This window comes from Anolis sagrei, chromosome 10, assembly GCF_037176765.1.
Source record: "Anolis sagrei isolate rAnoSag1 chromosome 10, rAnoSag1.mat, whole genome shotgun sequence".
In the NCBI taxonomy this organism is placed as follows: Eukaryota; Metazoa; Chordata; class Lepidosauria; order Squamata; family Dactyloidae; genus Anolis; species Anolis sagrei.
In genome coordinates this window covers 14,337,245-14,354,744 of record NC_090030.1, presented here as the reverse complement: position 1 = coordinate 14,354,744, position 17,500 = coordinate 14,337,245, and the positions used below count along the sequence as shown (strand labels likewise).

The 17,500-nt window shown below is 42.3% G+C and overlaps 1 protein-coding gene across 2 annotated transcripts in view; it reads right to left on the bottom strand.

The window, feature by feature from the left end:
- The window catches only part of DACH2 (dachshund family transcription factor 2), a 390,299-nt gene that overhangs the window by 140,509 nt on the left and 232,290 nt on the right, over positions 1 to 17,500 (bottom strand). For both annotated transcript variants that reach the window (XM_060756272.2, XM_060756274.2), the window contains one exon: positions 4,446 to 4,577. In XM_060756272.2, the coding sequence (XP_060612255.2) occupies positions 4,446 to 4,577 (132 nt within the window). The remainder of the gene's footprint in view (positions 1 to 4,445; positions 4,578 to 17,500) is intronic.

Below are 17,500 nucleotides of genomic sequence, written 5' to 3'. Positions count from 1 at the left end.
GCATGGAGCGTCATTACCTTCCTGCAGTACCTACTGACCTACTAACATTTGCAAGTTTTTCAAATTGCTAGGTTGGCAGAAGCTGGGGCTAACTGCGGGAGCTCACCCCGCTCCCTGGATTCAAACTGCCAACCTTTCGGTCAGCAAGTTCAGCAGCTCAGCGGTTTAACCCACTGCACCATTAGGGGCTCAATACTGAACTAGTTAGACCCAATAAGGATAGACAGATATCGTCTACAATTGCTAGAAAGTTACTGACAAAATCCGTGTCCTGTTTGCAAATTCAGTCTTGTCTTACGAGATGCTGAGCATCCCTTATCTAGAAGCCCAAAATTGAAAGACTAACACCAAAGGAAATTAAATCCCATTGTTAAAAATGACAACATGGTCATTTTTTTCTAGTCGAATGCCATGAAACCCATTTCTTTATTTACTTTATTTTTATCCTACCTTTCTCCCAGTATAGTGACTGTAGGATTAACCATTGTGAAAATGGTGACTACTGTATCGGGAGATATACTGTACATATCTATGTAGAAGTCTAGAATCTTAAGCAAAAGAAATCAGCCCCCAAAAATCTGGGTTGACTTCTCCATGGGTCGATGTGTAAAGTAGTGCAAGGGGAAAGGTTTCCCCTTGATATTAAGTCAAGTTGAGTCCCACTCTGGGGGGTTGATGCTCATCTCAATTTCTAAGCCGAAGAGCCGCCATTGTCCGTAGACACCTGCAAGGTCACGTGGCCAGCATGACTGAATGGAGCACCATTAGCTTCCCACCAGAGCATTATTGATCTACTCACATTTGCATGTTATCAAACTGCTAGGTTGGCAGAAGCTGGGGCTAATGACAGGAGCTCACCCCGTGCCGCGGATTTGAGCCACCGACCTTCCAGTCAGCAAATTCTGCAGCTTACTGGTTTAATGCGCTGCGCCACCGAGACCCCCATAAGTAGTGTATCTTACCTCTTATTTTTATAAGGCACTCTTTTCAAATGGAATGGCGAAAGGCAAGAGTTTAGTCCAGGTATGGGGAAACCCAGGCCTGGGGGCCGGATGCAGCCCCTTGGGGCTCTCCTCTCTAACACCATCCTATTCTTCCTTCCCTCCTCTCTTCCCTTCCTCCTTTCCTCCCTTACTTACTTCCCTCTTTATCTCTCCTTCCTCCTTCCCTTCCACCCTTTCTTCCTTCCCTCCTTCTCTCTCTCTTCCCTTCCTTCCTTCTCTCCCTCCCTTCTCTTTTTCCTTCCTCTTTTCCTCCTGGGGGATGTTTAGATGGGAGAAGAGGGAGTAGAGTTGCCTCGGAGAGATAGGGTGGGTTATACATGAAGCATTGTAGTAGTAGTAGTAGTAGTAGATAGGGCGGGTTATACATTTACTTCTACTGCCCAAAGGCCTGGTCCCAAAACCATGATTTTAATTTTTTTCTAAAAGCCAGGAGAGAGGGAGAGGATCTTACCTCATTTGGGAGTGTATTCCACAGGCGGGGGGCCACAGCCGAGAAGGCCCTGCCTCTCGTCCCCACCAGGCACATCTGTGCTGTTGAAGGGGGCGAGAGCAGGGCCTCTCCTGATGATCTTAGATTACGAGATGGGACATAGGGGTGGATGAATTCAGACAAGTAAGCTGGGCCAGAACCGTATAGAGCTTTATAGGTCAAAACCAGCACTTTGAATTGGGCTCGGAGATGGACCGGCAGCCATTAGTCATGATTGTGACACTATTGCCACAATACTAACTCTCTTCCTCTGCCTTTACAGGCTTCCGATGCATGGAGAGAAAGAGGTCCATTCTTCAAATGACATTTCCATCAGTGTTTGGAGGAGTCAGTATAATTGTGAGACTTCACATTTTAATTTTGTAAAGGAATAGCCATCAGAGCAAGGGCTGATGGTTTGAGGGTACATCAAGCAGGAACTCTGCACATTTGGGGTGATGTGGTCCTGATCATTGGACAGATGGGAAGCCCTCTGAAGAAAAGTGGGATAAAAATCTAGTTAAAGGAAATCAACATTGTCTCAAGCCTTGTCGCTCCATCTGCAAATCACGTTGGCCGATCTTATAGGGGTGCCATAAGGACTGCCAGCATGAGAAACAACAAAACATGCTTTGAACATATGAAATGTGCTACATGCATGCTAATTATTAGTCCTTTCTCCCAAGACTGCCTCTGTTCAGGCTGCCATTTGCCAAAAATCAAAAGGTGCGATCAACATTTCTCAAGAAACCTGTCGGCGTAACAATGGCTTCTCCGTTGCCAAAAAAAGAAAAGGAGGGGGAAATCTTCCATTGTGTGGAGACCTTTCCTGTCTGTTGTGGATGGCTTCCAAAACATTATGTTTCGGGGAGGGCGATGGTGGCTTGGAATGCAACGTGAGTCATATGGCACCAAGACAAAGGCGGAGAGGCAACTTGCGGATTTCAGCTGTGCAAACCAGCTACTTTTCCATGTGTGAGTCTCTTGTAAAAAGGGCTATTCTGAGCTTCACACAATCCCAAATAGCAGCAGTGTGACAATGGAAGGGTTCCTCTTTCTCATGGGAAAACACAAAAAGGTAGAGTGTGGCGTCTTTAGTTCAAAAGGCTATAATTAGAATCATAACATCAGAGTTGGGCCACCAAGTCCTACCTCCTGCTCAATGCACGATTTCCAGCTAAAACGTTCCCAGCAGATAGCCATTCAGCCTTGTTTTGCAAATATCCAAAGAAGGAGACACCAATAGTCAATGTCACAGTCAAAATGATTTAATGCTCAATCAAAATATACCCTCGTGCAACTTAAAACCATTGGCCCGGATCCTGCCTTAGAATTATAGAGCTGGAAGAGACCCCAAAGCGGTTGCGCAGCAAGCGGATCTTAGCCACGTCCCATGCACAAGACACATAGACGAGTAGAAATGAACAGGAAAATCTTTACTCTTAATAGCAGAGAGGAAATACAAACTTGCAATGTTGCATACAAAAAACAAACAGTGCAAGAAACTTACATAATCTTTGAATGTAACACAAAATCTTCATCTTAAGTCAAATAAGAAAGCAAAACATAAACCTTGAGCAAACAGCTATTCCACCCTAGCCTCCTTTAGAGCAGCATAACGGCTGCTCTCCAACCTGCTCCTCAGAGCCAGAGCCTTTGAGCATAGAGAAAAAGCTCTCCAGAACTGTATTCTAAAAATCCACATAGTTATATCCTATCGAATATGGTCCAAGATTGCTGGTTGACCTACATTACCAGCTGCACATAATAATTACCATCATAAGGTTTTTCTTCAACACACATACACTTGGTCCTGCTACAACTTACTGTAACAAAAGCCACCTGGAACAACCACCATCTGCCATATAGGAATACACAGTCAAGCACTATCAACAGATGGCCATCTAGCCCCTGTTGAAAAACCTCCAGAGAAGACGATTCTGCCACACTCCACTGTTGCTGTTGTTGTAAGTTATTATAATGTCATCAAATGTACATGGTGATCTACAACCCAAAACAGTAGATCCTACCAAAAGTGTTCAATCTATAATATACGTGTATTACATACACGAAAAAATGTGAATACCAAACCAGAGAACTGTATAGTAAAATGGCAAAATAAATCAACTAAATAAAATGCGAGGGGGGGGGGGGGGACCAACAATGTAATACAAAGCAAAATGATCGATATAAGGGATCAATATATATAGGGTTACAAAACAACAGCAAATACTAACAGCTTTGGAAAATAAAAAAGTTTTCAATTGGAAAACAATGGCACAGCAAGCGAGAAAGAAGGAAGAATAAATAATAATAATAATAATAATAATAATAATAATAATAATAATAAAGACTCTGGCACAAGCCAGTAAGCGTGGTCCCAGTGGTGATCTGCACACTGGGTGCAGTGCCTAAAGACCTTGACCTGCACTTAAAAACAATCGGCACTGACAAAATCACCATCTGTCAGCTCCAAAAGACCACCCTTACTCATTTCCATACGCATTATTCGCCTATACATCACACAGTCCTAGACATTTGGGAAGTGTCTGACGTGTGATCGAATATAAAAGCCAGCATAGGGATCTTGTTTGCTGTGTACTAATCTTGTTGTGTATCAAATAATAATAATAATTTTAATTGTTATTGGAAACTCTTGGTGGGGTGAAAAGCTCAGAATTCCTAGAATGGTTATCTTAAAAAGACTGGTAAAAAGAGATAAGGACTGAATGATAGGGAAGAGCTAGGTATCTGCCCATAATATGCTATCAATGTAAGTTTAGGAAGGACTAGAAGGTAACCATGGTCACTTGTTTAAGAAACAACCTTGTTCCTGAACAAACCCCAGATGGTCAACTCTGCTCCCTACACCCATTTCATTTTCCTGATGCACAAAATGCAGCAAGTTGTACATTAAGGATATCTAGAGAAGAATAAAAATACAAATACTTAATCAACGAGGCGCTCCTTACCTGCATTTGAATTTAGCTCTTCATTCTCAGACTCTGTCCCATTCTGGCTCCCACTTCCATGGAGGCTGTTCATGGCCATGAGCTTCATTTTCTGTAACTTCATCGCTTCAGCCATCGCAGCTGCTGTTAGACCTAGAAGTAGAAAATGGGCAGAAAGGGAAGGTAAATGCCAAGTCACTATCAAGTTGCAGCAGTGTGTCTAGGTAAACAATGCAATTCCTGAGCTAAGAAAGAGTGTGATTGTACTCCAGCTTGTTTGTGCCTACCTACAACAGTGACAGTAAACAGCAGCTGCCTCTATAATATTTTATTACAGCAAAACAGGGAGAAATGGGAAAGCAGAGAAGCCTTCTCCAGTTATTCCCAGTGTGTTAAAAACAAACAAAGATAGATCTGGGGTGCATCTACACTGTGGAATTAATACAGTTTGGCACCACTTTGACTGCCATAGTGCAATGCTATGGAATCCTAGGGTCTTTAGTTTTGTGATGCTCCAGCAATCTAGTAGAAAAAACTACAGATCTCCCAGAATTCCACAGCATTAAACCATGGCAGTCAAAGTGTTCTCAAACTGAATTTGTTACACAGTATAGATGCACCCCTAGAAATCTGGCCACCAAAAGGTCAATTTCTGGAGGACCTAGAGATAACGAGACAGAATATTTTACCCAAATACATTAATTATCAAGGCTAAATTTTAAAAATTAGCATTTATGGTCATTCGGCACTTGAAATAACAAGTAATCATCCCAACTCTGAACAGTTTTTAACCAGCTCCTTCACATCCCACCATAGTGAGCTGCAGTAGTGCAATGGGTTGGCTGAACTGCTGACCCGAAGATCGGCGGTTCAAATCCGCAAGACAAGGTGAGCTCCCATCTGTCAGCTCCAGCTTACCATGCAGGGACATGAGAGAAGCCTCCCACAGAATGGTAACACATCCGGGCATCCCCTGGGCAACATCTCTGCAGACGGCCAATTCTCTCACACCAGAAGCAACTTGCAGTTTCTCAAGTCGCTTCTGACATGATTAAAAAAATCCCACCATGGTTCAGCAACTGGTTTGGTGGTACTCAAACCAATCCCTCTTCATTAATTTGAAACCTTTTTGGGGGGCCAAAACTGCAAAAGAGTAAATTAACCAAAGAGGAGCTAAAAATAATCGAATTGGAGGTATGCCATTAATTGCATCTGAATGGTAAGCCACAGTGAGCTCTCATACTAAAACAAAGCATTTCATTATATTAATGGATGACAAACTGCAACGCACAATATCAAGAAGCAGAAGACAACATGCAAAAATATCCAGCTTGCCTCTGCTATTGTTTCACATTTAAATATGTCGATTCCTGGGTATGTATATCGACTCTGTGCAATGTTGGCATCCAAAGCTGCTGTGGGTCAAGTTCAATGGCGTTTTTTAACGGCAACAATGAAACATCTGGCGCTATGAAATGTTAATGTGTGGCACCATATTGAAAACTGGAAAGGGAAAGCCAGCTCCCAAACACTCTCTTGTTTTGGACGGTTTTGACGGTGCACATTGGAGACTGTCCTCTAGCTTTGTTTCAGCCAAGGCTCATCTGCGAATCCATTTTTAGAAAGTGAACACAACACCCTCCATGTGCAAAGTCAAATATTGCTGCAACAGAGATGAACTGAGAAACAATCTTTCTAAATTGCATTTTGAACCAGGAGATTTGTAAGTTCACTTTGGTCACAAACCCACCAAATGACCCTCTAGGCAAGCACATCCCTCTCCACACCTTCCTGCATTGGAACACACCTATACAGTTAACCCTCACTTGTGGGTTTGACTTTTGCCAATTTGGTTATTCACAGATTTGATCAATATGTCGAGTTTTTGTAAAGACCTAAAGATGTGTATGTTCTAATGTGCTTTTGACTAATCAGTTCACTAGATAACTTTGGCCCCTCCAGCCATAATTTAATATCTGGCTCCTGCACTTTTGTCCCTGCTGCCCTATAGCTGTATTGCACTAACTGACTTGGCCCTTCTACTCCATACTTATTACCTGGTTCCTGCACTTTTTCATCAGTCCTGTCCTTGCAACTGTTTTGCACAAGCCCCTGCCTCGCCCCTTAGCTTGCTTGCTTCTCTTTTATTTTTCCATCCTTCTCTCTTCCTTCCTTCCTCCTTCCTTCCTTCCCTCCCTCTTTCTCCCTCCCTCACTCCTTCCTTCCCTTCTTTCTTTCTTTCCCTTTTGTCTTTCCTTCCTTCTCTCTTCCTTCCTCCTTCCTCCTTCCTTCCTTCCTTTCTTTCCCTTTTGTCTTTCCTTCCTTCTCTCTTCCTTCCTCCTTCCTTCCCTCCCTCCCTTCCCTCCCTCTTTCTCCCTCCCTCCTTCCTTCCCTTCCAGCCTTTCATCCTCCCTCCCTTCCTTTTTCTTTCCTTCCTTCTCTCTTCCTTCCTCCTTCCTTCCCTTCCTTTCCCTTCCTTCCTTCCTTCTCCCTTCCTCCTTCCTTACCTCCCTCCTTTCTTTCTTTCTTTCTTTCTTTCTTTCTTTCTTTCTTTCCCTTTTGTCTTTCCTTCCTTCTCTCTTCCTTCCTCCTTCCTTACCTCCCTCCCTCCTTTCTTTCTTTCCCTTTTGTCTTTCCTTCCTTCTCTCTTCCTTCCTCCTTCCTTACCTCCCTCTTTCTGCCTCCCTCCCTCCTTCCCTTCCAGCCTTTCATCCGCCCTCCCTCCCACCCTCCTTTCTTTCCCTTTTGTCTTTCCTTCCTTCTTTCCTCCTCCCTCCTTCCATCCCTCCCTTACCTCCCTCTTTCACCCTCCCTCCTTCCCTTCCAGCCTTTCATCCTTCCTTCTCTCTTCCTTCCTCCTCCCCTCCCTTATCTCCCTCTTTCTCCCTGCCTCCTTCCTTCCCTTCCAGCCATTCGTCCTTCCTTCCTTCCTTCTCTTTTGTCTTTCCTTCCTCCTTCCCTCCCTTCCTTATCTCCCTCTTTCTCCTTCTCTCCTTTCCTTCCAGCCTTTCGTCCTTCCTTCCCTCTTCCCTCCCTCCCTCCTTCCCTCTCTCTCATTCTCCTTCCTTACTTCCTTCCTTCCTTTTTTATTTTCCTTTTGAAGGAAGGAAGGATGGAGAAAGAGAGGGGGGGAAGGAGGGAGGGAAGAGGAAGGAAGGACGAAAGGGTGAAAGGGAAGGAAGGAGGGAGCGATAAATAGGGAGAGAAAGAAAGGAAGGAGGAAAGAGAAAAGTTAGGAAGGATAGGATGGTGAGAAAGAGGAGAGCCTGAAGTCCCAATTTTAAAACCCCTCAGCACTTTGCACCAGTCCAGTTCCTTCCAGAGGACGTGCAAGAAAATATGATTTATCGAATGTTCGGCCGATCCCACAAACACATAGATCAGCCGATACCTTCGCGTTACATGTATATCAGGAACTGATTTGAGCTCCTGCGATAAGTAAAGCCCCAAAAGTGGTGGCCAGGATTTCCCCTGTGCCGAATAAGCATAAATCAACCTCTTATTTCACAGATTGGATTGAGCTCGCTGCTTAAACTGAGCCGGTTGCAGAACAATCTCTCAGGTGACACCACGTTACTGTCTCTGTTGTGAAATGCCATATTTCAAAGTTGCAAACCCAAAATATGGAACTGGTGATGAATTCTGCATTTAATCCAATGGTAGGGGAGAAAAAAAATATTTTCATACAATATATTGGGGGCGACTGTTTGATTTTTGTCCCCCAAACATAAAGCAATCATCCCTCTCTCTTTCAAAACAGAATACAACAACACTAAATTTTGCAAAGGCTTACTTCCGCTAATACCTTACATAGAAGGGTTGTAAACCATCTAAATTAGCTTGGTATCCCTTCAATGGGGGATAAGATGTGACCATTTTCCTTCACTTTTTGAGTAGTCAATCTATAGTTTACATTGTAAAAGTCTGCCCTTGAGTATCTGCTTTACCTCAATCTGCTTTATCTTTATTTGGTGGAGATTATAGTCTGAAATGTCCCTAATTTAAATCTATACAATGAGATCCCTCAAGCCCTGTATAACAGACAAGCAAGATCTATTATTCATTGAAAACTGATAGGTAACTACTTATACATGTTTCATTTCCACTTGGAACACGCAACTAGATCATGCACACAACTCTTACTTGTCTTATGACAATGGTGTGAGACCTGGAACATTGCAGTATACCCAAATACCTGGGAGTTACTCTGGACCGTGCTCTGACTTACAAAAAGCACTGCTTGAATATCAAGCAAAAGGTGGGTGCTAGAAATAATAAAATCCAAAAGCTGACTGGCACAACCTGGGGATCACAACTAGACACAGTGAAGACATCTGTCTTTATGCTTTGCTACTCTGCCGCTGTATACGCATGCCCAGTGTGAAATACATCTCACCATGTTAAAATAGTAGATGTGGCTCTAAATGAGACATGATGCATTATCACAGGATGTCTACATCCAACACCACTGGAGAAATTATACTATTCAGCTGGTATTGCACCACCTCATATCTGTCAGGAAATAGCAACCAGTAATGAAAGGACCAAAGCATAGACATCTCTAGCTCATCCTCTGTTCGGATATCAGCCAACAAGCCAACTCTTTAAATCAAGAAACAGATTCCTAAGTGCTACAGAGATAGTGGCAGGAACATCTCAGCAAGTGAGAGTTCAAAAGTGGCAGGTGAAAACCCAAACCCTCAATCCATGGCTGATACCAGATGAAAAACCTGGGCACAAAGAAGATGGGGCAACTTGAAAGGTGCTGAACAGACTGTGCTCCATGAGATGCAGAGCCAACCTTAAGAAATGGGGCCACAAAGTGGAGTCCATGACATGTGAGTGTGGAGAAAAGCAAACCACAGACCACTTACTACAATGCAGCCTGAGCCCTGCCACGTGCACAAAGGAGGACCTTCTTACAGCGACACCAGAGGCACTCCAAGTGGCCAATTGCTGGTCAAAAGAAATTTAGTATAATGCCAAGTCTTTAATATTGTGGTTTTTCTACACATTATAACTGTATTGTCAATTGGCTTCTGCCAATAAATGTATTTATTTACTGTACTTCTACTCTGCCTTTCTCACCCCGAGGGGACTCAGGGCAGCTTTACAAAGGCAACAATTTGATTCTAGTCAGATATTAAACTGGATTTCATATTTGGACTGGGCAAAGACTTAACCATACTGTCAAGAACTGCTAATTGTCAAAGGATTCCTATTGGGATAATCAGTAGCTGGGTACCTTTTGCATTTCCATTTTAGCACAACGTGCATGTGCAGGGCTACAGAAAGAAAAAGCAAATGCCAAATGAAATGCCAAATGAAAGTCTTTATTGCAGTATAATTGGCAACCTAGAAATTTTGTTTTTGCTGCCACACAGCTAAGCAAACGAAGAAGAAAGAAAGTAAGCTACAACTATTGCAATTCATGCCAAATGTTTTAGAAAGCAGCTCGTTGTTTTTCCTCATTGTGTTACTTGTTCAGTAACCTATGAATTCTGCTACTTATTTTGTCAAATTAGATACACTTCACACTTCTGATCAACATTTGCCAGCTGGGGAAAATGTATTTATTTGGAGAGCCCAGCGCTCACAAGATTTGCAATTCTAAAAATGGTTGGTAAATCTACTGTAGCTTGTTTTATTGATATTGGTGTGTGTGCATGCCTCTGTGTGTGTGTTTGTACACACACACACACAGAGGAGGGGGGGATATCTAGATATATTGAGATGGGACGGTATGGGAAACATTTGGGATTTCTGGAAAACTCAGCCAGCATGGCAAATGGCAATAGATTGTGGGAGTTATAGACTGAAATATCTGGAGAGCTAGATATTCCAAAAAACCTGGAAGGTTTAATGGAAAGGATGGGAAGAGAAGGCATTCAGTTTCAGGTTTACAATGTTTTAATGCGCACTGACTGTAAGTAGGCTTCCAGTTTGACTTCACAATGGTTGCAATCTATATACAACAAAAATGTAACGTTCGTTTGTGGGAGTAACATAACTCAAAAACCACTGGACGAATTGACACCAAATTTGGACACAATACACCTATCAGGCCAACGAGTGACCATCGCTCATAAAAACATTGAAAAACACAGCAGAAGAGACTTAAAAAGTAAAAAAACACACTCATTACAACACATGCACAGGTAAAGGTAAAAGTAGTCCCCTGACATTAAGTCCAGTCATGTCTGACTTTGGGGTGTGGTCCTCATCTCCATTTCTAAGCCGAAGAGCCAGCGTTGTCCGTAGACACCTCCAAGGTCATGTGGCCGGCGCCACATATATACACATATACACATATATATACACACACAAAACACATATACACAGACTGGGCCACAGCAACGTGTGGCAGGGGACAGCTAGTGACATATAATTGCTTAAGATCACGATAACAGGATGGATGGATAAATAGTTAATCTACACTGTAGTCTGACCCCACATAAAAATGCCATGGAAGCCTGGGAAATGTAGCTTGGTGAGGCACCAGTAGGCTTGTGTGCAGATCTGTTTTCCTTCGGTACCTTCGAGAGCATGTAACGGTAAGAGCCCTCCAGGTACGAAAACCCGTTCGCAATGAAAGCAAGCAGGAGCTGATCTTTGCTGCTTCTCTGCTTTTCGACATCACAGTTTAATCTTTTTAATTAATCTCAGCAGAAATGCAAAAGAAACCCCTATTTGCCTGAAAAGTACTACCAGTTATCTCTCCTCCAGAGTGGAGAGTAGAAAGAGCTGTAGTGCATGGTGTGGTGCAGGCCTGGTAGAGAAAGCACATGTGCCTGCCTGCAGCACCTCTCCTCTAGAGTAGAAACAAGCAAGAAACCTCCTTAGAGAGTGCATACCTGCCTGCACCACCTCTCCAGTCTCCTCTAAATATCTTTAAAGCCTCTTTAAAGCATGCATGCCTGCTTGCAACACGTCACCAGTCTCCTCTAAAAATGACAGGAAAGGGAGCCTGGGAACTCCCCATAATGGACTGGATAGAAAACAAATATTTTGCTACCCCAGACTGAAAACAGCTATCTGTCATCCCAAATCCAGGAGGCTCCCGAAAAACAGATCAGGGACACACTGAAATCCAGGACGTCGAAACAGATCACTGTTTACCGATGCACAAGCCTAGGCACCAGAACTCTTGGATCAGAGGAGGTGAAACTACAAACTACAAATTCCAGGACCCCATAGCATTGAGCCATGGCAGCTAAAGTGGTGTCGAACTGGATTAATTCTGCAATCTAGATGTACCCAGAGTCTTTATGAACAAACTGGTGGCCAACAGTTCATTATATTTTATTTATTTACTGCATTTGTTGACCGCCGTTCTCAGCCCTAGGGCGACTTATATATCAACTGACCTTCTGAGGCTGGCTTTTAAGAAACAAGCAGATCTGACAATTTCCAGTTTATGCCAACCTTGGTGTAAATGAGTACCCTTAAGGGTGGCAACTCCCATCAGGTCCCAGCAGCATGGCTAATGGCTGAGGATGATGGGATTGTAGTCCTGGTCCAACTTATCTGTCCGAAGGCATCTCCCTCTATGAACCACCATGGAGTTTAAGATCATCTGGGGAGGCCCTGTTCTCAGTCCTTCTTCCCTCGTTGGCACAATCGGCAGAGACAAGAGACAAGGCCTTCTCAGTGGTGGCTCCTCAGATGTGCAACTCCCTCCCCAGGGATATTAGATCAATCCCCTCCCCCCCGACTTTCTGCAAGAGAGTGAAAACATGGATTGTGACCAAGCCTTTAGAGAACTTGTGCAAAAGATAGATTTGGAACAATGTGCAATGCCCATTGGAACGGTCCGGATTACACTCATGGGTTGTGTGTTTAACTCTGAATGTATTGTTTTTAAATGTTTCAATTGTTTTAAATATATTTTTAATTGTATTTTTGTATTTATTTAATTGTACATTGTTTCCTGTATGTAAAGCCACCTTGAGTCCCCTCCAGGGTGAGAAAGGCAGGCTAGAAATTTCGTAAATAATAAATAATAGTCCAACTTGTTGGAGAAAGTTATGCAATTTCATCTTTCTTGTCCTTGCCTTCAGGCATGTGTTATAATCATTTTTATTTCCAACCTGGAACCAAAGATGGTATCTTTTTAAAGCAAGTCTCCAGCATTTACATCTTGAGAACAGAGTGTATTGTATGTACTGTACTCTTAAAGATAATGCTAAATAAGTCTAACTAAAAGCACGGAGGCCATTACTTCTTTGGAAGAGAATACAAAAAAAAATCAACCCATAACTCTATTGAAGAGGCTCAAACAAGGCAGTGACCATCTCCTTAAATATATTTAAACCTGACTACATAATTGAAGAACTAATGAACCTTTTTCCTAACTAAGAAAGACAAAGAAGAAAACATAATAACCGCAGTTCACCTGTTATCAAATTACAAAGCATTTTCTTTCTTGCTTTGTATCAAAGGACCAAAACAGGCAATAAGACTGACCAGTTAACAGGATACGAGTGACCTAAGGGGGGGATTTCTTGTTCCAGTTAACAGCCTCTGAAGAATGCTCCTTTTTTGAAGCTTGTCTCATACACAAAAATGATTGTCCCATTTGACCAGTGTTCTGTCACACAGAGCAGAGAATCCTATTTACTTAGATGCTGGTAGAACATTAAAAACAACAATCGCCTGATTGTCTTGGAAAGCATTTTTCCCTTCCAAAATTGACCCCCGCTTTTCCTTCTCCTTTTTTTTTTTTTTTTTTTGGAACAGGGGGGAGAAAGAGATCAAAAAGCTAACTTTAATAGATGTTTGACTAAGGTCAGGCTCCTCGGAAATGGAACACTGCAGATGAAAGCGGACAAATACGATTTGGCTTTTGATCTCGGCCAAATCCATTTGGCATTGTTTAGTTTTTCTATAATGCTTCAATCCTAGAGTGATATCGTGGTTAAAATGAACTACCTCCTATTTGAAGTTTGGGTTTTTAGGGCTTGTTTTTGTTTTAATAGCTTTGGTAAAACTTTTCATACAGAGCACCGAAAAGTTTGGGAAGCAGAGAGATTTGTAAGGATTTGGCAGCAACTTTCACAGACTTGTCCCCATCATTCCTAGCTTTTCTGCAAACCATTTTCAAGTTCTACTTTCAAAATTTGCTTTGGAGGACACCTAAAAACCATGGTTTGCCAAATAGTGTGGGTTCCAAATTTCATCCAGACTACGACTTGGTATTAGAATCTATGGTTGGCATCCTATACATCACCTTTTGGGTGACATTTGGAAGCCATACCATTTGGCGAATCATGGTTTTTAGTGGCCACCAAAGTATATTTTGAAAGTAGAACTTGTAGATGGTAACGACTGTAAACTGGACTTGCGATTTCACAACTGCTGAGAATTTATCCTGCCAGCATAATTTTGTATATAACAATCCATAATAGTACATTCTCTAAACCCAAAAAGGCACAATTGAAGATCAAGATGATGGTATGCAAACGAAGGTGGCATCCACACTGTAGAATTAATGCACATTGATACCACCCAAACTGCCATGGCACAATGTTATTGAATACTGGGATCTTTAGTTCAGTGGGCACCAGCACTCGTTGGCAGAGGAGGCGAAATACCTTGTAAAATTACAACTCCCAAGTGGTGTCAAATTGTCTCAATTCTACAGCGGAGATTAGAGATGTGTGCAGACTTCGTTTATCTCATTTCTTTAGGAGCACGAAACAGGAAGCCCCCTCCCTGCATGAAAATCAGCTGAACACAAAAGAAATCTGGAGCTGGGTTGTTGTAGGTTTTTTCGAGCTATATGGTCATGGTCTAGAGGTTTTTTTCCTGACATTTCGCCTGCATCTATGGCAAGCATCCTCAGAGGTAGTGAGGTCTGTTGGAAGTATCTCTGAGGATGCTTGCCATAGATGCAGGCGAAATGTCAGGGGGGAAAAAATGGCTCTAGACCAGGGGTCCTCAAACTTTTCAAACACCCTAGCGGGCCAGGTCACAGACTTTCAAACTGTTGGAGGGCCGGATTATAATTTGAAAAAAAAAAACATGAATGAATTCCTGTGCACACTGCACATATCATATTTGTAGCACAAAAAACACTTAAAAACAATACAATAATTAAAATGAAGAACAATTTCAACAAATATAAAATTATTAGTATTTCAATGGGGTTGTTGTTGTTGTTGTTGTTGTTGTTGTTGTTGTTGTGTGCTTTCAAGTCATTTCAGACTTTGTTTGACCCTGAGTAAGGGCCGGGTAAATGATCTTGGAGGGCCGCATCCGGCCCCCGGGCCTTAGTTTGAGGACCCCTGCTCTAGACCATGGCCATTTAGCCTGAAAAAACCTACAACAACCCAGTGATTCCGGCCATGAAAGCCTTCGACAATAAATCTGGAGCTGATTCCAGCTCCAAATCTACTTTTGTCTGCAGTTGAGCGCCTCCCAGAACTTCTTGTCTTTTAAAGAGAGTGTGTATGTGGCGTGCATGCCTCCCAGTACCTGTAAGAGGTGCTCAGTTACAGGCACTGGCAGGTGTACATGCTTTCTGGGTCTGAATGCCACATGCGCACTCTCTTTCCATGGAGAGTGCATGTGTGGCTTGGTGTGCAGGCCTGGAAAGCACATACATCTGCAGCTGAGCACCTCTTACTCTAGAGTAAGAGGCACTCAGCTGCAGACACTGGCAGGCGTGAAATCTTTCTGGGCCTACACACCACACACATACACTGTATTTCCAAGGAGAGTCCATGTGTGGTGCATGCACCTGCAGCTGCAGCTGAGAGCCTCTTACACTAGAGTAATAAGTGCTCGGTTTTAGGCACTGGCAGGAGAATGCGCTTTTTGGGCCTGCATGGCATGTCATGCCATGCCACATACGCATCCCCTTTCTAATGTGAGTGTGTATGTGGCATGGTGTGGTGTGGTGGGCAGTGCAGCTGAGTGTCTCTTCTAGCCAGGTAAGAAGTCTTCTTAAAGTGTGTGCTGGGAAGGGAAGCCTAGGTGGGAAGCCCCCTCCCCCAATAATGGCCCAATAGAAAACTGATTTTTTGGGGGGGGCCCAAATTGAAAACAGATATCTGCCCTCCCAATGTTGGGAGGGTCTCAAAAATGGATTGGGGCCCCCACCGAAAGCCAGGACACAAAATGGGTCAAGGTTTACCCCAAATGCACAACCCTAGTGGAGGTGCACCCCAGCCCTCGTCCTAGGAAAGGTAGTCAAAGTATGCTGATTCCTGGGGAAAAAATCAAGAAGATGGAGGTGGGTGAATGTTGTTGTTGTTAGGTGTTTCGAAAGGTCAACAAAACATTATTTAATTGGACATTTTACAGGATGTCCCCAAAGACTCCATTATGAGAAAATTGTAGCTAAATTTCCATGTATGAAATATTATTTACAAAATGTTATACCATATTTACACTCTTTTGGAATATATATAATATTAGATATAATATAGGTTTTTGAACACCCTCAATTAGCAGATCTGGAGAAAGATGCTGGAATTTCATGCATCCTGTGCCCAAATGACTCAGCCAACATTGGAAAATTTCACTTTGCCTTTGACTACAACTCCCATCATTCTCACACTGACTGGGGCTGATGAGATTAGGCATCTTTCGGGGAAGGCTGCTCCGTGCAGTTACAACTGTGACTGTAGGAATCTCATTTTAATTTCTCTGTCTTTAATGCCTCTGTAGATGCGGCAGGGTAATTATGCCAGAAAAAGGGATGAGCTCAGCATTTTATCTCCTAACGCCCATGAAGATGATATGGAAATAAGCAAAATAATGTTTTATGAATTAGGTTATTAGTATGAAAATCGAAGGGCATTCCCCATCTGCTGGGACAGACCGCACTACTGATTTATGTCACAGCGGCTGAATTATTGATACTTACACTTATATATTATATTTTATATGGGGCATCATGGGATAGGACCATCTGGCACGGACAGAGGCATCAAGGTAAGCACCTTTGCCTAAATAAACACCAAGACAGCAAAGCAATCACACTGCTGTTGTGCGTTGGCTTGCGCTTCTGTGGAACCTTTCCCCAAGAACAAAGCAAAAACCCTGAAAATCTCCCACACTTTTACAACAAGGAGAACATCTTCCATGACTTTCAAGAAAATTAGGATTCCTGGAAGTTTCTCTATTAATTAAGATTAAAGGGGTCTTTCTGCGCATTATGAAGAAAGTGGTACGCCAGTCATACAGTAGTTATGATCACTATACTAAGACGTTCGGTTAGTTTGGAGAAAGTTAAAAGTTAACCGCAACTCAAGCAACATGAACTCTCAAGCAACTGGCAAAAAATCCAAGAAACTTTAAATTCAAATTAAAATGCATGCAAAATACAGCAAAACTGTGTTAGATTAAACATTTTCTTTGTCTTAATTTGCTTTTCATTATTAATATCAAGTCACTACAGTTTCTTATACTTCTGTTTTTGGAATTACTCTTGTTCCATTCTTGGAATTCTTTGCCTACACTTTCCTACACTTTCTTATACTTCTCCTATACTTGGAACTATTCTTTTTCCAATCCTGGAATTCTTTGCCTATACTTTCCTACACCCTTCGTATACTTGGAACTATTATTTTCCCATTCTTGGAATTATTTGCCTATACTTTCCTATGTTTTTCCTATACTTGGAACTATTCTTTTCCCATACTTGAAAATCTTTACCTATACTTTCCTACACCATTCTGATACTTTGAACTATTCTTTTCCCATTCTTGGAATTTTTGCCTATACTACCCTACACTTCTTTGCCTATACTTTCCTACACTTTCTTATATTTCTTCTGTACTTGGAACTATTCTTGGAATTCTTTGCCTATACTTTCCTACACCTTTCCTATACTTGGAACTATTCTTTTCCCATTCTTGGAATATTTGCCTATACTACTCTACACTTTCCTATATTTGGAACGATTCTTTTCCAATGCTTGGAATTATTTGCCTATACTTTCCTATGTTTTTCTTATACTTGGAACTATTCTTTTCCCATTCTTGGAATCTTTGCCTATACTATCCTACCCTTTCCTATACTTGGAACAATTCTTTTCCAATGCTTGGAATCTTTTGCCTATACTTTCC